This window comes from Aegilops tauschii, chromosome 7 (assembly GCF_002575655.3).
Source record: "Aegilops tauschii subsp. strangulata cultivar AL8/78 chromosome 7, Aet v6.0, whole genome shotgun sequence".
NCBI lineage: Eukaryota > Viridiplantae > Streptophyta > Magnoliopsida > Poales > Poaceae > Aegilops > Aegilops tauschii.
Window position 1 is genome coordinate 547,772,778 of NC_053041.3, and position 26,594 is coordinate 547,799,371.

At 49.0% G+C, this 26,594-nt stretch overlaps 1 protein-coding gene and 1 long non-coding RNA gene across 4 annotated transcripts; both read left to right on the forward strand.

Annotated features, from left to right (window-relative positions):
- The first annotated feature begins 702 nt into the window (after positions 1–702).
- Positions 703–8,451, forward strand: LOC109768683 (ras-related protein Rab-2-A-like). The gene is made up of 5 exons (XM_020327429.1): positions 703–748; positions 4,897–4,994; positions 5,372–5,454; positions 8,102–8,318; positions 8,395–8,451. The coding sequence occupies exons 1-5, from the start codon at positions 703–705 to the stop codon at positions 8,449–8,451; spliced, it is 501 nt and encodes a 166-aa protein (XP_020183018.1).
- On the forward strand, positions 1,247–4,296 carry LOC109768684 (uncharacterized). Of its 3 annotated transcripts, none has more exons than XR_012189654.1 (5): positions 1,247–1,600; positions 3,102–3,159; positions 3,541–3,670; positions 3,760–3,851; positions 4,067–4,296. It is a non-coding gene; the product is annotated as an uncharacterized lncRNA (long non-coding RNA). The 3 variants fall into 3 exon arrangements; XR_005762290.3 differs by having other exon boundaries at positions 1,249–1,595; positions 3,778–3,851; XR_002234163.4 differs by having other exon boundaries at positions 1,250–1,595.
- Positions 8,452–26,594: the final 18,143 nt, after the last annotated feature.

The window sequence follows — 26,594 nt, forward strand, 5'->3', positions numbered from 1 at the left end:
CTGCTCCACCGGTTATAAGAGCAATTATAATAGAGCTGAGTTAGCGGACTATAAGAAATAAACTATTATATTTTTGCTTAGTTGGAGGAAAGAGAAGAGGAAAGAGAAGATAAGCGGGCTCTTCATGAGAGCATGGTTAATAGTATAGCGAGCTGCTGGCTATAAGCCAGTGTCATGTCATCTACAGCCCATCTTATAGCCAACATGTACAATAGTAGATCAAAACAGTGTACTACTTTTTTATTATGTGGCCCACCTTTCATTCTCACAAAGTGCCTAGGAGCACGTGCTAGAGCTGGCTCTTCACGAAGAGCCCGCTTACCTTCTCTCTCCTCTTTTCTTTCCTCTAACTAAGCAGAAATATAGTAGTTTATTTCTTATAGCCCGCTGACTCGGCTTTATTGTAATTGCTCTGAAGAGCCAGCTTTAGCATGTGCTCCTAGGCACTTTGTGAGAATGAAAGGTGGGCCACATAATAAAAAAGTAGTACACTCTTTTGATCTACTATTGTACATGTTAACTATAAGATGGGCTGTAAATGACATGGCATTGGCTTATAGCCAGCAGCTGGCTGTACTATTAACCATGCTCTAACAGTCTCCTTCCTCCGGTCCTCTCAGCATCGCCTCGGCCTCGCATAGTCACATGGAGTCCCCTGAAGGCCTGAACCCCAGGCAAGTTCTCGGAGCAGCGGCGGAGGAGATGTCGTACGCCCACCTCTTCAAGTACATCATCATCGGCGACGTAGGTCCGCTTGAGATGCTCCCTCGGTCGACCCCTTTCTCTTCCAGCTCGTTCCGTGAGGGAGTCCCTCATGGATCCCCGAGCTCTTGGTTGCTCCCATTGCTTGGGAGATCTATCCCACCTGCCTTCATCTGATGGGAGCGACTGAAACTTTGAAGTGGTTAGTCAATTTCATTGTCCAGGCATCATCTTCCACCTCTTTCTCTTCTTTCTCCCCCAAATCTCTCCCCAGCCGCCGCCACGGACCACCGGCCCCCACCGCCCGTGGCCGGCGGCGCTCCCGCACCACCTCGCCGCCCCGCCCTCCCCAGAACCACCCCCATCGCCGGTCTCCCACCGCCCCGGCCATCCCTCTGGGCCCCGCCGCACCGACTTTCACTACAACAAAACCCCCCTATACCAACGCATATCTACCAACGATATGATAAGATGTGTTGTTTGTTTCCACCTCCCACGCCCACCTCGCCAGCTTAGCGCTAACCTCCTCCTCGTTCCCTAGAAAGCAGCTAACCTCCCCGCGTACCCACCTCCTCCCAGATTTTTCTATCCCCAATCTCTCTCTCTCTCTCATCCCCAATTCCCCTCTCAGCCGAGCTCCATGACCACGCCGCTGCCTCGGGACCACTGACTCCGGTTAGCTCCGGTGCTCTCCCGCGAAGTTTCTCACTAGCCCGTCTGTCCCTCGGTGCTCTCCACCGACCCCGCGCCGCCGCGACGTCCTCCGCCCCCTACCGCAACCCTACTGGTCGCCGCAGGTCGCTGGCGCGGCTACCGCGCCTCCTCTGGTTTGTGGCTTGGTCTCGGCGGTGTTGCTCTGCCTTGGCTACCTCACCTCCGACATTGACGGTTTAGTAAGGCACTCTCCTCTACCCGTACTCTCTCTGGTGCTTTGTGAGGACATGGCCATCGTGCCATGGTCGATTCTTTGCTGGCAATCACGATTGTGATCTAAACTATCTTATCATTTGCCTGATGCACTACCACCCGCGCTCGCTTGTAACTGCATCCACGCCGCCCCACAGTCTTGAGTTCTCTACTGTACACTCAAATACAACTGCCTAGTGTTAGCCATCGTCGTATTGTACATCACAACTGGATAAGAACCCATCACGGTCAGTGATCTTGCTGGAGGCCCAAATATTCAGTTCATTTAAGTTTCGGGCTTGCATTATACATAGAGAAAGAAGTTTAGAGCAAAAAACAACAACACTGTATCAGTTCAGTATTACAAGAGAACAATATGGTACATTAACAACCGAGGATTTCTTTTAAAAGTGTGTACACCATGACATAGTTGTCACATATTCCTATCCTGATTAGTGATAAATAAAATTGGTAAAGACTAAACAGTTTAACGTGGATTACTGAAACCTTTTTATGTGTGTTTTTTAGAGAACTAATTACAACTGAATCAACTACAGATTCGATGTCAACTGGCAAAAGCAATTAGGAAGAAAGGATTGTCAATGCAATTCAGATAAGTCAGCCAGCGAACCATATTTGTCTAGAAAAGAAAGGGCAGAAATGTAACAGGACCTAGCAAATATTGAGGCTACTTGAGTATAAAAATACCGAGTCATAAATTTGGACTGCAACCTGTCCCAAGAGCATTCTGACAAGTTATACCACTGCGTACAAATTCTAATGAAAACTATGTAACTTATTCAAAATGCAAAAATCAGATTATGTTAACTATGTGAACTTTGCTGAAAATCATTTTCTTTTTCGAAACGCACTTAGCATATCTTTTTTCTTTCATGAATACGCAAGCTGCGTATCTTTTCATTGATAGAAGGAGAGTACAAGCATGAGGTTGTAACACTTACAAGGCCATGTACATGCTAGGCATGGTGTACAAGCGTAGGAGCAGACTAGAACAAGGGGGTTAATTTGCTCAGCCCCAAAACAAAAAACTGGGAACTACGCGCCGGAGATGATGTTTTGTAACCCGTTGGCGCCAGCCTTGGCCCATAGGCGCACCTTGTCCTTGATGGTATCATGCGTCGAAGATGCATGCGTTGCGGTGCTTCCAGAGCCACCATGTCGTTAGAATGACGATGGAGGACGGACCCTTGCGCATGGAGGCCGGCGCGTGGTCGTGGGAAGAGCTCTACCAAGTCTGGAAGGGCGTGTCGGGGTCGGGGAGGTTGACCGCCGTGCGAGCCCAACCGAGGATCTCATGCCAAACTTAGCATATCTATTACTTAGTATATCCAGTTGTGGTGCATTATATATGTTTAAATTTTCTTGCTGATATGTGCACAGATGAGTCCTTACCTATTTCTTTGTCACAGTTCTGTAATACTATAGGAATAAGTCTCACATGCGTCCATCCCTAATCTCAGCTTCCCTTACAGGTTCTGAATTTGACCTTGCTTCAGCCAACATGCGTGTGGTCGTTCTGTCTCTTAACAGGTAAACTGATACACCATAATCCTGAATTTATTATATTTCATTTGGCTCCATCGTATGTACAATTATATACACTATAATCTTAGTTTGGGAGCAGTTCTTGCATTCATGTATTATCCAAGATAAATCATTGCAGAATCAGTAGAATATTAAGATGACACTCGCACGAATATTCTAACATGTGTTTGCATGAATCGCAACTAAATAAGATGCATTGCTGAACCTCTCTTCCCACGTCCTTTTTTTTTCTTAACTCACCCCACGTCTTGTTATTGTGAGTAGCGAATCAATTTTTTTCTATAAACATCCTGATTTCCACCGTTTCTAGAAACAGAACTCCCTATTTTTTCCTAGAGAAGCCCAAACAAACCTGTGCCCTTTCAGGGGTCAAGGCCATGGCTCACGGCTGGGGCTCATCACATCTGAATCTCCGCTTGTGGTACATGTCCCCATCTCTGTTGAGGGTGGCGCTACAAGATCAAATCGAAACCAGATCACATGGCAGCTCGGTCTGGTATGTACATCATCCCCAACTGCTAATTAATTATTCTGTGATGTCTTCTCGTTTACTAATCAGAGCATGCTCTTGTCTGTACTAATTAGATCATGCATTCCTTCAAGGTTGAGTCAGGGCCTAGGTAGGTGTGATGACGACCACAAGTGGATCTGGATTGGATAGTTGAGTCAGGGCCTAGGTAGGTTTAACTCAATTAACACACAACAGATTTGTTCATAAGAAAGCAATGATCAAAAGTATTTGTCGGATGTTGGCTGTTACTCTCCTTTTCTGCATACAAAGTTGCTAATGTCATGGCCTTCAACTTCTGTATGGTGCCCCTCTACATTTTGTTGCTCTATTAACCTGATTTTCTCTACCGTAAGTTACTCATGTCATTTTTCGTTTCTGTAGATTGCCAAGATAAATGGATGATGCATGGCTCAGATGTTGATTGCAAGGCCAAGAATGGGGTTACTATTAGATAATTATAATGTCATTTTCACGATCAATGTTTCAAACATTGTAGTAGATTGCAAGGTCGAGAATTATGATAAAACTACATAGTTTCGCATCTTGTAATCTTTGGATCATGTTCTATGCAACGCTACACAATCAAATTAATATACGAGGAAGGTTTATTATACTGTGTATGGATGTTGACCAAAAAATTCTGGATGGCAATATATAAAATATCATCAATCAATCATGATATTTAGCAAAGCCTCTATAGTAGTTGCAACGATATAACATATGATTGTGCAGGGTCGTTACCAACGCATCTGAAGTGTTGTTGGCCTTCAACTCTATATGTTGCTACCTTACAACGCATCTACATGCCGTTTACCAACGCATGTGTATACGTTGTTGTAGACCTTAGTAACGCCACCAACGACAACGCATAGAAATCCGTTGGTGTAGACCATAGCAACACATATATGTACATACGACAACGCATCGACGCGTTGCTGAAGGGGGGTTCTTGTTGTGGTGTTTTTTCTCCGGCGAATCCCCACACCACAGCCGCACCACCGCCCCCCACCACCGCCGTCCACCACCGCCCCATCCTGAACCCTAAGATAGACACCGGGGTAGCATGCCGAACGAGCTTCTACCTCCCCTCCGGCGAGTTTCTTCCTCCCCTCCGGCTATTTCTTCCTTCGATTAAAATCAACTGACCGAACTACGAAAATTCAGTCGACTGAAATGCAGCTATTTCGTCATCTGATTGCATGTTTGTGCAGGTGTTGGCAAGTCGTGCCTGCTCCTGCAGTTCACCGACAAGCGGTTCCAGCCCCTGCATGACCCCACCATCGACACCGAGTTCCAGATCTGGGACACGGTACGACGGTGTATCTCTTTTTCTCTAGGTGTGCCTAGATCGGCTGGGTCCTTGTACTGTACGAATTAGTACCAACCAACTGCAGATGGAAGGAGCTGTCGCTTAAAAATATTTTATGAACCTTTAGGATTATTATCGAAGCAAGTTTGGGAATTAAAAGTTGCCATTTGTAGTTGTTGACGCTGGGTTCACGACTTCACGTTGATACTTGTGACTTGTGAGTTTCCGTCCCAGAGTGTTTTTTCTACACCGTTGATGCCGGGGAGTATAGAAGTACTCCAGTGCAGATGTGTATATTGAGTTATACAAGGTTTGCCGTGCCATAAACATTAGCATCACATTGAGTTGTCAAGGCAAATGACCATCTCACATTACAGCCAGGTGAAGACAGATTCAGATCGATAACTAGATCGTACTACGATGAAGTTGATGGAGCTCTTCTAGTTTATGACATCACCAGGTACTTGTCCAATCCAAAAGCTACCTAAAGTGCGTGGTTTCCTGAACTTTTACCACGGTGTTTGTGTTAGAGCATCTCCAACAGCGGCGCTACGCGCGCCGCGCTAATCGCGCGTTTTTGCGCGGCGCGGTGCGCTTGCTCCAGCAGCCGCTGCAAAGTTTAGCGCGCGCAAGCCGCTCCAGCAGACGCGCTAAACTGCAGCGCGCGTGAGCAGCCGGCGCTTGCCATATATTGAGTTTTGAAGATAATGATGAATATTTGAAACATTGAAAACAAAAACATGAAAACAAAGACATAACCCAAACAAGTTCGTGACATAAAGTTCAAATTCATGCCCACAACATCATCCAACCAACTTCAAAATCCGAACGAAGTTCATAACAAAGTTCACACAAACGAATGGCACATCTCAAGAATCATGCCTCATCCTCGTCTTCGTCCTCCTCTTCCTCCGATTCATCTTCCTCATCCGAAGACGATTCTTCCTCCTCCTCTTCATTCTCGCACGCCGCATCATCATGTGGAGCTCGGAAGGTGTTGGCAAGATCTTCAACGGAAGGTGTGTGATGAGGCACACCGGAAAACATTCTGCCCATGCCGCCCGGAGGTGCTCCCATGTCTCCCATGAAAGACGCAAAGCTCATGCCTTCCATGGTAACTCCGAAGCCACCCGTGCCTTCCATGGTAGCTTCGAAGCCGCCCATGCCACTTAGTCCGCCCATGGTAGCTCCGAAGCCACCAATGCCTCCCATGCCGCCAATGCCACCCATGCCACCGCCACCCATGCCGCCCATGCCACCGCCAATCATGGCTCTTTTTTGGACCAAGACTTCTTCACGGGCAAGATTGACGTACTCATTTTGCTTCTCATCAAGAGTAGATGTGTCCATGAAGAACAAGTACTTCTTCGATTCCAACAACCTAGCTCGCTCCTCCATGGCCACCTTCCTCTCCTCCAATACCACCCTCCTCTCCTCGGCCGTGGCATCTTGGCTCCTTGCCATCTTCCTCACCCCGTTCACTTCCTTTCTTGCCTTCACAATAGCCTCCATAGCATTTTTTAGCTCGTCATCTCCTTTCATCTTCTTCTTTTCTTTTGCGTCTTTCTTGCATCCATCCGGTCTTTTTGGCTTGGAGTATGAAACCGAGTTTGGTGTAGGGCTTCTCTTGCCGTCATCACTTGATGCCTCCTCCTCATCATCATCCAAATCAATAGTTCGCTTGCGTTTGTTGCTCTCATCAACATCATCGATATCATCACGCTTCTTCCCTTTCTCATCACCCTTCAATTCTTCATAGCAATGAGGCAAGGTAAATGGTCTCCCTTTCTTGATCTTCCCTTTCTTGGTCTTCTTGTCCTCTCCTTTGAACAAGTTTTGTGCAATATTGAGCTACATAAAAACAAAACAAGTTAGCACTAGTGCACTACAAATACCAAGAAGAAGCATGATGAACATGGAAGAAATGGCACTTACCCTATCTATATCATTAGTGCCACTTGGATTCAACTTGTCAATCGCCTTAAGTGCGGCCGCCCACCTTTGACAATCTCGGTTGATTGTCGACCACCGGAAGTGAAGAGATCTTTCCAAGCGGTCAATTCCACTTTTGTTGTGTACATCAAAGTGCTCCTTCATCCGGTTCTAATATGCATCTCTACTTTGATCCCCTCCAACGGCAGGATCACTTGCAACCAAGTATTGCATATCAAGATGTCTTCATCCATGGTGTAGTTGCCTCCTCTTCTTTTCGGTGCGTCGACGATGCCCTCACCATCCTCATCCAGCTCAAACTCATGATCATCGAAATACATGTCATTGGTTTGAGACCAATGAGAATTGTTGGAGCCAACACCCATAGTTAACATATATGCCTCATCATTCAAACTAGAAAGTACATACAACGAAGAAAATAAGCTATCCATATGTATGCATTCAAAAAACAACAACAACAAAAGTTGGCGAAATTTTATACCTTGGGAGCATTTCATCGAACACCTTGTGCGCGTCGGCCGCCGGCTCAACAAGTGAGCTCGCCGGCACTTCGGTAGCCGCCGCGTCCGTCGCACGCCATGCAAGCTTCTTCCTCGACGGCTTGGAGGAGCCGTCTGCCGCCTTGTTCTTCTTCGCGGATACCTAGCCCTTCTTCACCTGCGCCGCGTTTGGGAGCTTCAAGAGGGGGGCACGTGGCTTCACGGCGGGCGCCGGCGCGATGCCACCCGCCGCCTAGGTCGTCCGTGGCGGCATGAAAAGGCCGCGCGCGATACCGGTGCTTGGAGGAGCACCGGCGGAGGCGAAGCCAAAGCTCCCCCCGCTAGGGTTTGCGGCGGCGGCGGCGAAGGGGTCGCGGGTGTAGGAAGGGGTGAGGGGGGTGCCGACACGGCCGTCCATGGGGTCAGTCGCCGGCGGTGGTGCGGGCGGGGCGAAAGTGACGTGGCGGAGAGACTGCAGCACGAGCGCTCGAGTGTGCCGCGCGCGGAAGCGGGCGCACCAAATAAACCGCGCGCGATGGCGTTTCGGACCGCGCGCTGAACTCTTTATGCCGTGCGCGCGGTTATTGCGCCTCCGCTGGACCTCGGTTAGCGATTGCGCGCGCGCTAAAAACCACAAATTTGCGGCGCGCCATTTATATAGCGCGGCTATTGGAGATGCTCTTATGATGATCTTCAGTTTAATCATCTCGCGAGCTGGTTAAGGGATGTGAAGCGACTTGCAAAGGACAACATGACTATTATGCTAGTTGGAAACAAATGTGATCTATCTCAGAGGCGTGCCGTGAGCTATGAGGAAGGTAGGAAGTTTGCAAATGAGCATGGTCTGATCTTTGTGGAGGCATCTGAGAAAACTGCACAAAATGTTGAGGAGGTGACAGACTGACCCCTTGGTGCATCTCTGAAATTAACGCCTGTCTAGGCATTTTCTCATGCCATTTGAAATGCAGGGTTTCGTTCAGACTACTGGAGTCATATACAAGAAAATCCAGGATGGTGTCTTCTAATAAGCTGAAATTTCAGTCTATCATCAATTTGGCCTGCTTAGTGAATAATGAGCACCTGGTGAACAAGTGTTTTGAGTTTTGACTAGAGGGAGATGCCCCCGCTCGTAGGGTTGGCCTAGTTCCCGCCTGGAATATTTATGTAGTTGTGTGTTCTACTACAAAAACTTCCCTTGAGATCAAGCAGGGACACCTTTAGACTGATTCAAGACTGCTATGTGATCGTTATGTTGTGTTGTTCAGAAGTCGACAATTTCAGTCCAGTTTCCCTTGTATGTTTTCTCCACTGTGCACTTCAATTTGCAATGAAATTGGGCATGCTGTTTTCTTTCTTCTCCTGGTCCACATTATGAGTAGCCAAACACAATCGATTAGTCACACACTCACACTGGAGAACAATATTTGAAACGGCACCTCCTACTTTCCATGCAGCATACGTGCATCTAAATATATAGTTACCCCTATATATTCAAGTCTGTTTGGATCGAAAGTAGTACTAAAATAGAGTGATTACACAAATTTCCCATCCCCTACTCGTTGTCACATCCAGAACGCAGGAGGATCGCAAGTAGAGGGAGGGGCATAACTACTGGATATTAGGTAAGAGCGACCAGGCCCGGATGGTGTGGCCACGAGCTTGCCGTTCTTTCGGTAGCTGGCAGTGAACATCGTCACGCGGAGCAGATTGCCTTGATGGCCATCACACGAGCAGCGCCGCGCGATCTCGACGAGGCAGAAGGTCCCATGTCCTATGTGGACGAGCCTGCGGCACATGGCGCTCAACGGGGCCTGCAGGAACGTCAGGGGCTCCTTGCAGAGCTTCCATGCCGGCCGTGGCGTCGTGCCCTCGCCGAGGGACGGAACGCTGCAGGAGGAGAGATGGTAATAGCCCTTGATCCCACCATCTGCGCCGTCGGAGTGCTGGAACTCGACCCAGGCGTCCAAGGCGTTGTCGTAGTACGCCTGGTAGATGAATGGAAGATGCCAGTTACCGTGGTATGTCCACTTGCCGTTGTGCTGATGGGTGTCCCAGGAATAGGTGCCCGTCCCCTCGCCGAAGCCATGGCCGTCCACCGCCGACATGAAGATGGTGCGCCCATCTGGATGCACTGCACGGTTGAGGACATAGCCATGTCTGCAGGGAAGTGATGAAGGGCTGCGGTTCCATGTCCATCGCTCCTCCTCCGCTCATGCTCTCTCACGATACGAAATTTCATCGTCATCCTCACTGTCAGGATCCTCATTATCATCACCATCGTCATCAGATTCAGGTTGTGCCTGCGTGTCGGCCCCGAGGTAGTAGAGCGGGGGCATCGTGGGGCAAAATGCGTACATCTTATCGCCGACAGCCACGGTTTCGTGCCAGTCTCGTAGATCTACCTCGTCCGGAAGGAGTTGCGCAATGTCCTGCCTCCCTGTCTTTGTGTCATAGACAAGGGTGAGACATCTGGGCCGTCCGGCAGTCTTGTCATGCGTGTCTTTGGCCATACCAGTGACAACGATGTTGCTGCCTAGGGCATTGATCCTCGCTGATGTGCCAAACGAACGGAATCCTAGACGAAGCACCGGCTCTGGGAGGCGGTGCAGGTCCACGGTGCCGGCGCCGGCGTCGTCGCTGAACAGGTCGTCCACGTTGAGCTTGTACAGAGCGTACCCCCTTGGGTCATCCAGCGCCACGTACAGATGCCGCCGCCGCTGCGGCGGCTGATTGGGTCCGCGGCAGCAGCCACCGCCTTGCCGATCCGACCATGTCCTCCCGGCGGACACTTGCGTGGGTTCCCTGTGTCTGCCCGTGGTGTAAGGGGTTCTTCCACCGATAACAGCAGGGATGGCACCGCCGCGTGCAGGTCGCCGGACTAGACAAAGACGGGAGAGAACGTGCTGAGGCCGGGCGAGAAAGGATTGCCACATTGTGTGCCGGCCCGGGATACGACTACGATTGTTGCGTCGGAGGCGGATCCAGCTAGCTAGGATGACGGCGGTGGCGCTGGGTCGGGTATCGGCAGCGCGCGGCTAGATTGATTGGCAGCGGCACTTATAGGGTGCAAAAGCGACTTGGTTTGGATGGGTTAGATTCGTTCGGGGTGTTAGAGATATATTTCATAGTTAGAGATTGTTCGGAGTTAGACATAAACTGTTTTCATCTTATGTCGAGTAGACGATTTACCTTTTAAGTCTTGTATTTAATATAGAGTTTGTCTAGGTCTCAGTCGACTTAGACTTCGCGAAGTCTAAGTCGACTGATGACATCAGCATATGTACAGCCCAGGCCTTTTTGTTTTGGAAAATGTTTATGTGTTGCCTTCATGATGGGCTAGCCAGGTCTTCTAGTGGGCTTTTGTCTTATTTTTTCTCCTGTGCACCGTTGTGCAGTTGCCGGATTTGTTTTCTCTTTCTTGTACTTGGGATGTACCACTGCCCGTGTAACTGTGTAAGTGTATTTTGCTAGGTAGCTTCAGCCTCGACAAATGATGCAGCTTTGTTGTGTTCAAATTCTTGTTTTTTTTGTTTGCCAAAAAATCCTTGTATATGCTGCCTGTAGTTGGGTGTGACCGTGTGAGCTATGGGCATGCTACTTATGCTGATTTTATATTGGAGGAAAAAAATATAAGTATTTAAACACAAAGAAATGAAAAAAAAATATTTTTGCACATATATAACCGTAACGCAATTATGTGCAACTAGCAGGGTGTGCAAACAATGATACAATAAAATAAGAAATGAAGATAAAAATTAATAAAATACACACATATGGGAACACCACACACTTCTAATCTTTTTTGCGCCATTAAGTTGGTGCTTATGCAGTTGCATGCGAGGTGCAGCACATGCAATTGCACGCTGAGGCGGACATGTAACTAGATTGCGCGATTTGTAATAAAAAAATACACCCTGTGTAGGAAAGAAAGAAAGAAAAAACCAAACACAGAAATAAAAATAAGAAAAGAAAATAAGTAAACAATTGAAGTTAAAGTCGCATTGAAGCACATGCAGTTGCATTAGATGGTGGAGCACCACACTTGTAGTTGCGTCCCTAGTGGTAGACATGCAATTGCCTCTCCCTCGATAAAACACCAGGGAGATGGAGTCAGGGGCGACACTTACAGTTGCATGCCTAGTCACAAACGTGCAACTGCCCCTCATGACAAAACACCACATAGTTGACGTCGGGGCCGACACCTTGCAGTTGCATGCCTAGTGGAAGACAAGCAACTGCCCCCGTCCCCTTGACTAAACACCACAAAGCTGCAACCGCGTTGAGAACATGCAGTTGCAGTCGGGGACGATACTTGCAGTTGCATGCATAGTGGTGGACATGCAAATTGCCTCTCCTCCATCCGACAAAACACCACTGAGTTTGAACCACATGGAAGACATGCAGTTGCATTCGAGTCTGACACTTGCAGTTGCACAACTAGTGACAAACATGCAACTAACCCCTCACGCAACAAAAAAAAGTACAAAGTTGCAGCCGCGTTGAAGACAAGCAATTGCATTTAGGGGGCGATAATTGCAACTGTGTGTCTAGTGGTGGACATGCAATTGCCTCTCCGACAAAATACCGCTGAGTTGCAACCACGTGGAAGGCATGCAGTTGCAGCCGAGGGCGACACTTGCAGTTGCGTGCCTAGTGGCGGACATGCAACTGCTCCCCCCTTAATAAAACACCACAGAGTTGCAGTCGCGGACAACAAATGCAGTTGCATGCCTATTAGCAGACATGCAACTATACCCCCCCTACAAACACCACTAAGTGGTCACATTGAAGACACGCAGTTGCAGTCTGGGACGATACTTGCACTTGCATCCCTAGTGACAGAATGCAACTGACCCACCCCCTTTGACTAAACACCACAAAGGTGCAACCTCGTTGAAGACACACAGTTGCAGTTAGGGACGATGCTTGCAGTTGCATGCATAGTGGTGGACATGCAATTGCCACTCCTCCGTCCGACAAAACACCACTGAGTTTGAACCGCGTGGAAGACATGTAGTTGCATTTGACAGCAACACTTGTAGTTGTGCAACTAGTGACAAACATGCAACTAAACCCTCACTTGATAAAAATGGTACAGAGTTGCAGTCGCATTGAAGACATTTCAATTGCATTTAGGGAGCGACACTTGCAGTTGCGTGTCTAGTGTTGGACATGCAATTGCCTCTCCTCCGCTCGACAAACACCACTGAGTTGCAACCATGTGGAAGACATGCAGATGCAGTCAATGGTGACATTTGCAGTTGCATGCCTAATGACAGACATGCAACTACTCCTTCCTTGATAAAGCACCACAGAGTTGCAGTCGGGGACGACACTTGCAGTTGCGTGCCTAGTGGCAGACGTGCAACATCACCCCCAACAAAACATCACTAAGTGGTCACATTAAAAGACACACAGTTGCAGTCAAAGACGACACTTGCAGTTGTGTGCCTAGCGACAGACATGCAATTGCCCTTCTCCCAACAAAAGACTAATAAATTACAGTCAATGGTGACACTTACAGTTGTGCCTAATAGCAAGCATACAAGAGAAAGGTTTTAAAAAGCAAAAAAAAGGAAAATATAAATAAATAAGGAAATAATGAAAATGTTTTAAAAGCAAACAAAAAGAAGGAAACTATAAATAAAAAGGAAAAAGGGAAATGGTAAAAATACAAATGCAAAATAGAATCAATGACACGAGGATGCCGATTTTTTTGTTAAAAAATACTTACAAAAATATTAAAAAGAGACAGGAAAAGCAAATAAAAAGGAACACACAAATAAAAGTGGAAAAGGTCAGACCATCACACATCCTTTCCCACACATGTTTTTAGGGCCAGACACACCCTAAAACAGACCGTCACCAAAAAAATGGGAAGCAAACTGATTGGACACGAGAGAGAAACAAAATAAAGAAATAAACAAGCCTGTTACGTGCTTAAAAAAATGCGGCCCAAGCCACGACAAGAAAAAGGCAACGCTCGGACGCGACAAGGCCATGCGAAAAACAAAAGAAAGGAAATGGCCTGGTCGGCGCTTTTATACATGCCGAAACAAAGACAACCACACCCAACATGAATCTTGAAGCGAACAAAACATTCAACGACTGACTCGTGGACTGAGACCTTATGAAGTCTGATTCAGGTGATTGTTCGACCAGATGGCAAATACTTTCATTTTGAAAAATAAAATTTATTGTTTAATAAAATTTAAAACAAAAGGTGAACATAAAAATAGAAAAAAGTAACAACAACAACAACAATAATAATAATAAAGAAAACAATAAAAATAAAATAAAAGAACCAGAAACAAAAATAGAAAAAAGGAAAATAAAAATGTAGAAAGAGGGCAGAACACGAAGGCCACGCAAGAAATGTTCAACGTCACACATGCCCATCTCTTCTCCCGCTGTAAAAGGCAGCAACACAACATTTTTATATTGGTAAAATTCCGACAAACAGAGAAAAAGGGCCCCTTCACCTGACCTGGCACCAGCCCATCACAGAAAAAAAGCCTGCTCCGACACAGAAAAACAAACAAAGAGCAGCCCAACCATAGAAGTTTTCTACACGGGCCTATTACACGACATGCCCAGTAATGCGCTAATCTTAATGCAATAAATAATCAAACGGTCCAGGAATCGACTGAGACTTTGCGAAGTCTCAATCGATTGAGATTTAGCATCACCGTTTAATATATACACGTCCGCGAGACTCAATAATATCATCCAATGCATTACGCCAATCATTTTCTGTTCACTTACATGGTAACACCTATCCAAAAAACTAGCCACCGCCGCTTCCGCACCGCGTCGCCTCCGGGGCGGTCGATCGTCATGATCGCCACCGGAGGCCGCACCGCCCGTATGTAGGGTTCGTCCGTCGATCATGTTGAACGGCTGCCCTAGAGTCTTTTTCCCGATCCTTGATCTGGTTTATTTCTTATATCGGTCGTGTTGATCGGCACTTCGTTTTTGATTTTCAATCTATGATTATTTTTGCATGGTAATACGTGTTTCATTTATATTATAAAGATCAAAGTATGAATCACGTAAAGACCGGCATGACAAAACTAAAAAGACATCAGAACGTCTCAGAGCTTGACACTAACGCCCGTCACCTGCCTCCGACATCACCACAGCAGCCATCAAAGGAAAAAATGACATATCACCTTCTCACCCGAACTCGACGCGACTCGGTCGTTGATATGTAGCTTTGCAGAAACCGGGGCAACAATGTGGACACGTCATCGAACTCCAGATCTGGCACCCCACTACGTCTAAGAAGTCGAAGGAGGAAACCATATTTGCCATCCATCAACTACGAACCCAACACATATTTCGTCTTTCAAATGTCATCGATGCGGACCACAATCTGCATCCGCTCCTTACTACCTCCCAAGCTCCACGCCGACACTGAAGCAGATGCCGTCACAACTATGGAGCCTGAGGACACAAGTTCACCACAAGGATGCCACCGCCGCCATGATATCCCCGCTTGAACAGACTGGTTCCTAAATCCATCACCGACCATAGAGACGATCGCCTCGCCGGAGAAAAATCCGAACCTACTTTATTTAGCATCACCGTCGCCGCCGCCGAAGCCAATACGTCGAACGATCCAAAAACCTAAGTTACTAGGGGCCTAGAATCTAAAGCTAAAACGATCAGCAAGTGCGGGATCCGACGACCCGAATCTATGATTGGTTTGATTTACCCGCCGCCATCCGTCTAGCGTGGAGTAAATTGCAAAAAACCATCACAATTGGGGACCCTAATTCATAAAACCGCCATCATTCAGTTGTTTTTTCAAAAAAAAACCACCAACATTATGGTGACAGTTTTCAAAAAACTCTAATAGAGTGATTTGAGCCATTTGAGTGAATTTTTGACCGGTGGAGCCCACTGTCAAGTGCCACGTGGCTTAGGTAAGGACGGTGCTCGTTACACGCCGTTAAAAAGTTTTACTCCACGTTAAACAGATGTAGGACCCACCCAGCAGTGTGTTTGCTCCCCTCTCGTTCTCGAGCATTTATACGAACACCTCCCGTGCGCCGCCGTGGACGTCTCCATCACTGAGCTGGAGCTGCTCATCCAGGGGTCCAGGCAAAGGCGGCGCCGGCTCATGGTGTTGGACCTGGCGCGAGGTGGCGGCGCAGCCATGGCCGCAACCGGCGAGGTGGCTGGCCGTGGCCGAGCCAGGCCGTGCACGCGGCTCCGTCAGCAGCCGGCGGCGAGCGCGGCGTGGAGCAGATACGAAAGGACGAGGGGAAGCGTGCGGGAGGAGCTGGAGGTAGATGGCCGCAACCGGCACGAGGCCGCCATGCTCAGAGCCGCCCGACGACGCCGGCGAGGTCGCGAAGTGGAGGAGCTGGATCCGGCGGGGTGGCGGGTGGCGAAGTGGAGGGAGGCTAGCAGAGGGGGAGGTCGCGTCGGATCTGTCGTCGGGGCTGCGAGGGGGGCCGGCGCCCCTTGGATCCGTCGCCGGGTGGCACACCGGACGCACCGCGCCGTGTGCATCGCCGCCGGGTCTGACGCGATGACGTGCTCCTTGCGCGGGAAGGGGACCCGCCCTCGAACGGCCAGGTCGCCCGTCCAGCTCCCTGCGGTCCGGCGGGGCGGCGGCGGCTGGCACAGTGGATCGGGGCGGCGGCGGCGGCTGGCATAGTGGATCGGGAGGAGAAGAGATAATACACTGATATGTGGGGCCCCCATCTATTTTGACGGTCTACCAAACATCAGTCAAACGCTGTTTGTTTGGTTGCCACATCATCACTTATGGTGTGACCTATCTGTCAGTTTTACCATCAGCAAGTGCTTATCTGAACGATTAGTGTTTTTTGAAAACTGTCATCACAATGTTGATGGTTTTTTGGAAAAAATCTGAATGATGACGGTTTTGTGAATTAGGTCCCCAATTGTGATGGTTTTTGCAATTTACTCGTCCAGCGTGCCTCTGCTCCACCATCGACGTTGACTATCATCGGCAGCTTCGTCATCTCTAGACACCACACAGCCGTGCAACAGTGTGGTGGCCCGGTGCGTACTCCCGCAACGTGTGCCCCGGCTAACCCCAATACTTCGTGGCCTCACGCGTGCCCGACTCCCATCCACGCAGCAGCAGCGACGCATCCTTGTGGATGCTGGACACAGATGTTTGGACACCTCACGCATCACCGACCTACATCACGCTTTGCCTTCTTGTCGGATCATTTGAAGGGATCGAGTAAAGATCATCGTGGAGCACGAGCGTTCTTTCACCAATTGCACAACGGGCTGCCGCTGTGTTCCCCGTCGGACGGTAGCGTCGCCGCTCCGTGGTTCTTCTCGTGGTGGCATCGACCAGTGTGCTGCCGTTGCATCGTCCCTTCCGGTCGTAGTACCACGGCCTGCGGTTCACCGTCACCCCGAGGCCGTCACCATGGTTGCACCAATCTGCATGATGCCGCTGCGTCGCCCTTTCGAGCCGGAGCGTCACGACACGCGGTCGATGTTGCCGTTACAGGCAGTCCCTGCGGCTGCATCGACCCTCGCGCTGCCGCTGCAACGCCTCTTCGAGCCGTAGCGAGCGTGGCACGTTGTCTCTGTCACCGCCCAGAGGTCTTCCCTGCCGCCGGCCCGACCCGCGCGCTGCCAATGCGTCGTCCCTTCGGACCATAGCGCCGCGACAGACGGCCAACTTCACCGTCACGCACGTCGTTTTCTGTGTGGTATGCGTCGCGTCGCCTCTCTAGGTGCGGGAACGTCATCGTCTGTGCCGGTCTTCGTCACGTTGTTAGGTTCTTCCTCGCCTACTTCGTGCACTGCCGTCGCGCTACTAACCTAGTCGCCACCCCACTACCCTCGTAGCCACCTCCGCCGGCTTCCACCTCTTCATCTTCGTCCAGTACCAGCCCATCGCCAGCATCGTTGTCATCTTCCCCGACCACTTCGTCTACTCCGGCAACTACGGTCGACATCGACACCTTTTGCTACTTGTGAGATGCGTTGGGATTTTCTCGAAGAGGAGATGATGAAGCAGTACAATAGAGATAAGTATTTCCCTCGGTTAAGAACCAAGCAAAACCTCGTTAGCAGCACCTACACACAGAGTGGCGTGGTGGGGGACCCGGTTTCGAATCCAAGCTTGCCTCCGGCACGACGACGACCCACATAACATGGAGGAGGGAGCGGGCTCTCGTAGCGCGGTGGTGCTGGCGATAGCGGCGGCACTTCAACCCACTTAGGGGGGAGCGCGCCCCCGTACATCCACATAGGCTAGGAGAGCTAGGGCCATCGCTGATGCTAGTTACTGCCCAACGCACATGCTGCCTCAATGGTCTCTTCATGCGTCAGAATTCCCTATCTTTTTCCCAACTCATCACATCATTTTCCCTCTTTTCTTCTTTCTCCTTTCTTTCTCTACACCTTTCTTCACCAAACAGCAGTCTCTTCTGCAGGTAGCACCTGACACCTTGAGGCTATCACTTTGTTGCCACGGTGGCATCTGAACCTAGATGGCGCATGGAGCAGCTGTGACGCCCCGGATTCGACCGTACACTAATCATACACACAAATGTGTACGATCAAGATCAGGGACTCACGGCAAGATATCACAACACAACTCTAGACACAAATTAAAATAATACAAGCTTCACATTACAAGCCAGGGGCCTCGAGGGCTCGAATACAGAAGCTCGAAACACAAGCGTCAGCGGAAGCAACAATATCTGAGTACAGACATAAGTTAAACAAGGATGCCTTAAGAAGGTAAGCACAAAAACAACAACGATCGAAGAGGCAAGGCCTCCTGCCTAGGACCTCCTAACTACTCCTGGTCGTCGTCGGGCTCCACTTAGTAGTAGGCACCCTCGGGGTGGTAGTAGTAGTCGACTGGGGTGGCATCTGGCTCCTGGGATCCACCATCTGGTTGCGACAACCAGAAAGAAGAAAGAAGGGGGAAAGGGGGAGCAAAGCAACCGTGAGTACTCATCCAAAGTACTCGCAAGCATCAGATCTATACTAAGTATGCATTGGTATCAAATGGAAGGGTTGTATGTGTGGACTGAACTGCAGAATGCCAGAATAGAGGGGAAGGCCTAGCCTATCGAAGACTAGCATCTTCAAGCAGCTCCAAGCATCTTGCAGCATGTAGAAGAGTAAAGAATAGCAGTTTATGATTAAAAAGCATGTTGTAGTAATAATGCCCAGAGACCCTTCCTCGACTCCCTGCGAGAAAGCAATCCCGGAGCCACATATCCATCACATATCAAGTATCCCTTTCTAGTTGTATAAGATCAGGATACAAGTCTGAACGTCCATTACCGTGAACACGGTATTCGAATATATATCTTCCCTGCAGGGGTGCACCACGTTACCCAACACGCTCGATCACTCTGGCTGGACACACCTTTCTGGGGTCAATGCCCGGCCTCGCAAGATCAACACGTCGCAGCCCTACCTAGGCTCAGCAGAGAGGTCCCCGCCGGTCTACATCCTAAGCACTCCGGGGTCTGGGCCCATCGCCCGTTGCACTCTGGGTCATTGTGTGCAGGGTGGATACCAGCACCACCCGTGTAGTGGATGGCATGATCCGAGCATGCCACAATGCTGAACTGGACATCTGACAAAGCTTCGGCTGATACCACGACGTCGAGGCCCATAACTATTCTCGCGTGGTGGTTAGTGCGTAAAGGCCAAAGGCCAATTCAGAACAAATAACCAAACATGTTAGTGCATTAAAAATTAAAAGTAGTGACGGCCGTCGGGACAAGTCCGGAGCTACCACCCCCTCCTGGGTGATACCGCTAAACAGCCAGCCGCCACTGTCACATCGCACGGGTGCTCTCCGGGACCGCCCGGCTTTCACATCAACTGGCGGGTACCCCTCAGGGCCGACCCGACTTCAACAATGGTCTCAGGTAAAGTCAAGGTAACCGTGTGTCCAAAACATCAAGGAAGAAAACCCGAGGAATCACCCCCGGAGGATTCCACTCGATGTGACCATCAAGGTGAACGTAAGAGGATCCACCCTCGAGGTTCACACTTGAGGTGTTGCACGACAGAGCCGTATCAGGAATGGTGTCGTGGAATTGTCACGGCAGATGTCCTAGTGTAAGGACTTAGTCGTGAGGCCAACGCATTTATGCGGTAGCTTGAGAGGGGTTGGGCGGAATCAAGAGACACAACACACGACAAGGATTTAGACAGCTTCGGGCCCCGGGAAACATCATCCGGTAACAACCCTACATGCTATTTGAGGTTAGGTCTCATTATGATCACGGGAGAGTCGCCGGGAACCGGCTCTCGGTGTCTAGCCCTAGAGATTGTTTATTGTTCCTTGTCCCTCTTTGGGGTGCCCTGCCCCTCCTTATATAAGTTAGAGGGGCGGGTTACATCCGGAGTCCTAGTAGGATTAGGACTAGTCTATCTTTCTTTATAAGTTGAATACAAGTCCGGGTCTTGCTTCATTGTAAAAGAAATAATCCTCACACCTTTCATCTTAAGCCGGCCCACCGGAGTATAAGCCAGCTTGCTGGGCCTTGGGCCGTGGCGTCCGTCTGATCCGCCCGCCGGGTCTCCAGTGAGTCGTCTGGTCCATGAACTGTTTGACCAATGAGCCGCCAGACCCATGAGTCCGGCCGGGTCATTGGTGAAATGCCAAGTCCGGCCGGGTCATACTTCTGGCCGGGTCATACCGCGGGGTATATCCCCGACATTAGCCCCCAGTTTAATTTTGATTTATCCATGTTAAACTGACCCTGCAACATAAACACAAGAACAAATTTGACAGGTTGTGCTCCGGGTTAAATATTCTTGTAAGCCGGCACCTGATCATTCTTAAGTCCTTGACATTTTCTCTTGGAATATCCGGGTCAATAGTCCAGCTTCATAATCCATTTGCTAACATTGGTTCTTGTAAAGAAATATTATAAGAAATAGTCCATTTGAGTCGGCCTTCAATGATCTGATTTGACAAAAATATTAGTCTTGAAATATTCAACTGATATTCAGCCGGCTTAAAGATGTAGATCTTGCCGATTTATGACTGCTAAAATTGTCGGGTTATAAATAAATGATGCCGGGTCATGACTGTTGCAGACACCGGGTTAATCTGGTCTACTCCAAACTGAGAATTTGAAGATTTTTTCTCCCTTATATGCATATCACCTGTAGCCCCCAAGTGCCGGGTTGTCATGCTTGCAGCAACCTAGGACTTGTAATTGCCTTATGCTCATGAAAACTTCAACCAGTGTAGCCCCCAAGGGCCGGGTCATTATGCAATAATGAGTAGGGACTTTGTAGATATAACCATGTAAACTTGAACAACAACGTGTAGCCCCCAAGGGCCGGCTTAGTAAGATAATACTGAGCTGGGACTTTGATAATAACATCATATAATATAATCTCCACCATGGGGCTTGAACCCACGTCCACAAGGTTAAGAGCTTTGTACTCTACCAACTGAATAGTGGATCGTTCAATATAATGGATTAATGCTTGTGTACCTTGAATTGTTGACAGGAGCAATTGGTAGCCCCCAAGGGCCGGCTCATTATAATGTGATGAGTCGGGTCTTCAATAAGATGAGCAAAAAATGACTTTGCATTAGCCCCCAAGTGCCATGGTGCCTGCTGGCAGTGACATGGGACTTGCATATTTGATGTGATCTCAATTTAAATAATGTAGCCCCCAAGTGCCGGGTCGTAAGCCTGCAGCGACTCGGGACTATTCTTTCCATTGTAGAATAAATCATATCCATTGATAAAATAATAGCCATTGCGCCAAAGCGACTTTGAATACCTCATCTGTTGATAAGTCAATCCGGAGTTTAAATACCCAGCGGCTCTTGGCCGATGGCGATTTAATACGCCTCCATTGTAAGCCGGAATTTGTACAACCCGGCGGCTTATAGCCTTTGAGAAAATCAAGAATTGATAACCCTTTTGAGACACCAATTTCAATCTTTGATGATGGGCTTGAATTTAATCATTTATGTAAGTCATAGCTCTGTAAATCCTGCACAGAATTTAAACAACATATGCCCTGGCGACTTAACGTCAAAAAGCCAGGGCGGGTAACCACCCAAATGTAGTCTTATCCTGCACACAAGTAGATCACAAGATCCCTTGGCGGTTTACCGCAGGGCGGGTCATAATATCTCACATATAACCATTGATGTGTAACAAGGAGTCACAGATAAGCCTGTTATGAATCATAACTTTGAAACATAACTATAATAATAATATTATACCTGTGATATTGAATTTGCACTGCCGGTTTATGTGACCTGTGCAGTAAGGGTGATAACCCAATCCTTAGAAGCCAATGCTTCCACATAGATGATGATTGTCATAAGCTGGCGATTTATCATCAAAAATCAAGCCGGGTTAAATAGCAACCACTCATATACACTTTAGATATGAAAAAGAGCTTCAAATAAAATCCAAAAATTGTTTGCAAAAAGAGACTTCAAAAATTTCGAGGCTTCTGAATCGAATACGATCAGAAAACCGTCCCAAAGGGGTTAAGCTAAGATTCAAACACGATCATATAGCCCCCAGTGGCTTTGGCGTTGCCGATCAAGAGGGTACCGACAGCTATGTTCTCTTTGGTTCGAATACGATCTATGTTTGAACAGGAAGCCCCCAAATGACCTTGAGAGTTGTTTAACGACGCTGATTCGAATACGATCCACGTCGGTTCCCAAAAGGGGTTGAGCTATGATTCGAATACGATCAAGAAGCCCCCTAGTGAGCTCGGCAGTGTGCCAATCAAAAGGTTACCGACAACTATGTTCTCTTTGGTTCGAATACGACCTATGTTAGAAGAGGAAGCCCCCTAGCGATCATGAGAATATTTAACGACTCTGATTCGAATACGATCAGGGTCACACCAAAAGGGTTAAACTAAATTCGAATACGATCAGCTCCCAATGGCCATTAAAGCAGGGTACCTATGTTTGAGTTGTGCTTTGTAACCGACTCTCTTTGGTCCCTTTAATTTTTCCTGAGAATTTGAACTTTGCGAGAGATAAATTCTTTTTGAACCGGAAATTCTTAAACCGGATATTGAGAGTTTCAAAGTTTTGTGATAAACAAATTTACCTTGAACCGGATTTTGAACCGGATTTGAGAGCTTCAAAACTTTGTGGCAGATAAATTTCCCTTGAACCGGATTTTAAACCGGATATTTAAGAGCTTCAGTGCTTTGTGGGAGATGTCAAGTCTCTTGAGCCGGATCTAAACCGGAATCCTTCTTTTTAAGCCGGAAATTTTCTGACGGCCTTTAAACTTTTTACCAATATGGCGGTAGCCTCCGGGACCGGGTTATTTTCCCCTCCAATGACCCGGAGTTCTTGAATGCATTGAAACCGACCAATGCTGCCGAGTCATATCATTGTAGCCCCCGAGTCTCAAGACGACTCGAGGAGTTGGCTTTGAGATTCTCCATATTGATCATAGCATAAGGTGTATATCATTGGTATTGATAGCGCGATGTGAATCCACAGAAGGTTGAAGTGACTGCGACGGGTTATAAATGATCCCGTATGAGCCGTGTCAGCAACTCGGCCAATGGTTCCTTCCAACTGGATGTTTTGAAGTTAACCAAACTGTAGTGGCGGCGACTTGTGCGCCTGCCCATTGAACCATCCAGTGCAGACGGCGGCTGATAATACATGATAATTCGCCTCCAATTTGTTGAAAGAAAACCGGGCTTCCCAAGCAGTGACTCGCTCATATTCAATAAATAGCTCATGCATACAGGTGCGGCCCAGTGTGTTTATATAGACCAACCCGCGAGAGACGGATGGTAAAGACGACCGTTGCATCAGAGGCGGCACGGACAGATGATCCGACCGTGGTGTTGTAAGCCGGCCCGGACGGGCGAATCGATCGCCGGCGCGGTAAGCCGCGCGGATGGGAGAGTCAACCATGTTGTGTTGATGTAGTGAACAATTGTCCTGTATCAAAAACCTCGTAAGCCAGAGTAATTGCTCTTTTTAAAGAAAACAATATATAATATATTTACTGGATTGATTTCACCTGATATGTCAGGCCAGAAATTATCCACCGCGGAGTTGATGATCATCACGGTGAAGCTGAAACCAACCACGGCCGAGTCGGCCGCGGGAGCAGACAGATGAGCCGGCCGCGGCATTGTAAGCCGGTCGCAGACATGTGAGCCGGCCGCGAGGGTGGACGGGCAGGTCGTCCATGGCATTGTAAGGCAGCGCGGATGGGCGAGTTGGCTGGCGCGTTGATGTAGACCGGACCGCAGGGGCGGCGGCTTGCGCCACTTGTAAAGGCGTCGGCGGCTCCATGCGCGATCGTGGAGATGGCAACTGGTAGCCCAAGGTGCGGCAATTGTCCTGTATAAACAATATCGCAGACCAAGTAATTGTTTTTTGACAAAAACAATATATGCTAAAAAATAGGTTTAGATGGATAGCACCTGATTCGTTTAAAAGGCCGAACATAACCCGCCATGAAGTTGATGATCACTAGGTGAAACTGAAATCATTCACGGGTGAGTCGGCCACGGGAGCAGACCGATGAGCCCGCCGCGGCATTGTAAGCCAGCGCGGACAAGCAAGTTATCCTCCGCGTTGTAAGGCGGCACGGACGGGTGAACCGGCCACGACTCTGTAAGCTGGTGCGGCAGTCCGTTGAATAAGGACGACCACCTGTGCCGAATGATGTTGGCACACCTCCATCTCCGTGGCGTAATACCACTTTGTAATGGATAATTCTCCTGCATATAAAATACAGCAGGGCAAAGTAATTTTGTTCGGATAAAATAATATGTGCTTAAAAATAAATAAAATAAATAGCACCCGATTCGTCCAGACGACAGATGATCTATAGCTGGCGGTTTACAGTGGCCCCCCTCTGCGCGGTCTACCACGGCAGAGATGGCAGCAGCCGGTAACTCGGCGCGGACGCTGCCGAGGAGGCCCCTCGCGAAGGTGGCTCAGGAGCAGGAGTCTGGCGCAGCAGCGTGAGGTAGCGACGAGGCGGAGCCTCTCGGCCGCGGCGACTTCCGGCGACAGAGGGAATCCAAGGTGCGTCGGCGCGGGTCGCAGCCTACGCGGACAGAGCGGGGCGGCAGTCGACTGGGGAACCCGTGAGGCGAGGCGGGGCGCCGGGCCGTCTCGGGACAGCGCAGGCACGGATGCAGTCCAGCGACCACTTGGCATAGGAACGGATGGCGCGAGGCAGTGGCTTGATGCGAGGTCCTCGTCCGAGTCGTTGTTGGATTTGCACCTCGTGCCTTCCAGATCGTGGCCTCCCCTTTTTTTCTGTAATTCCTGGTATTTTGACCTTTGACCACTTACCTATTAGCAATACTTAGTCCCACGTTGATTTGACGGATCGTCCTTATCTGCTGATGTGGGCGTGGAAGATCATGCGGCGGCTGCTCCCCTTTTTTTTAATCAGATCTTTCTTTCATAGCAAGTCCGTGCTCTAGTATTAGCAAACCACGTGATTGACCCGAACACAGCTTGAGATCAGGCTCAGCGTACCCCGGCCGGCTGGCTTGAAACTTCATCTAGTAAGCCTCAGATACGATAGTAATCGGACACGGCAACAGTACACATCGAAACTATAGCAGATTTTTTAGGCCTCGAGCTGGCAACCTGCGGCGGCACACGAAATTGATATGGCGGCTTGCGGTGGTGCCCAAGATGCAACTTCTGACTTCTCTTAATCGAAGATCTCGTGTCTGCCATTGCTGTGACCAGTTCTCGATGATGTAGATCCTTAAAAAACGGTTCTTCTTATCCGAAAAAATTGCGAACTTCTCGATCCCTAAGAAGGATCCCTCCAAGAACTCACACCACCGTGCGCGAGCCCCACGGTGGGCGCCAACTGTCGTGGAATTGTCACGGCAGATGTCCTAGTGTAAGGACTTAGTCGTGAGGCCAACACATTTATGCGGTAGCTTGAGAGGGGTTGGGCGGAATTGAGAGACGCAACACAAGACAAGGATTTAGACAGCTTCGGGCCCCGGGAAACATCATCCGGTAACAACCCTACATGCTGTTTGAGGCTAGGTCTCATTATGATCACGGGAGAGTCGCCGGGAACCGGCTCTCGGTGTCTAGCCCTAGAGATTGTCTCTTGTTCCTTGTCCCTCTTTGGGGTGCCCTGCCCCTCCTTATATAAGTTAGAGGGGCGGGTTACATGCGGAGTCCTAGTAGGATTAGGACTAGTCTATCTTTCTTTAGAAGTTGAATTCAAGTCCGGGTCTTGCTTCCTTGTAAAAGAAATAATCCTCACACCTTTCATCTTAAGCCGGCCCACCGGAGTATAAGCCAGCCTGCTGGGCCTTGGGCCATGGCGTCCGTCTGATCCGCCCGCCGGGTCTCCAGTGAGTCGTCTGGTCCATGAGCTGTTTGACCAATGAGCCGCCAGACCCATGAGTCCGGCCGGGTCATCGGTGAAATGCCAAGTCCGGCCGGGTCATACTTCCGGCCGGGTCATACCGCGGGGTATATCCCTGACAAATGGTGAAAGAGGAAATCACCCTCATTGACCACGACCGAATAGCTACACTACAGAGATCTCATCAGGAGTGATGTAAGAGGTTCCACCCTCGGCACTCGATGGTAACTCTGCAGAGTCGAGCAACAAAAAGGGGCGTGATGTGATGTGAGGTGTCGGGCTCTGGTCGTCGATCACGTTGATCGAGTCGTCGATGATGAAGCAGGGGCAACAAGGACAAGGTGGTGGTCACTGATGGATCTCTAACCAACCTATACTAAGTAGTTTAGGATAAGCAGGTAGGTAACAATAGCATGTACAAAAGCAGGCTATGCATCAGAATAGGAGCAAACAATAACAGTAGCAAAATCTAATGCAAGCATGAGAGAATGGAATGGGCGATATCGGGATGATCAAAGGGGGGGCTTGCCTGGAAGCTCCGCTGAAAGGGAAGAAGGGTCGTCGTCGACCTAGTCGATCACAGAGGCATTGGCAGCGGTCTCAGGGTCTACCGGAGAAGAAGGGGGGAGAAACAGTAAATACAAAGAAAACAAGTGTATACAATGACAATACGTGGAGCTAGGAGTGTTCTAACGCGGTGCTACACAATACCGGCGGAGGGTGATAACATCCGGAAAAGTTTTCCCGAAGTTTGGCATTTTTCGGACAGATGAAACGGAGGGGGAAAGTTCAATGTTCGC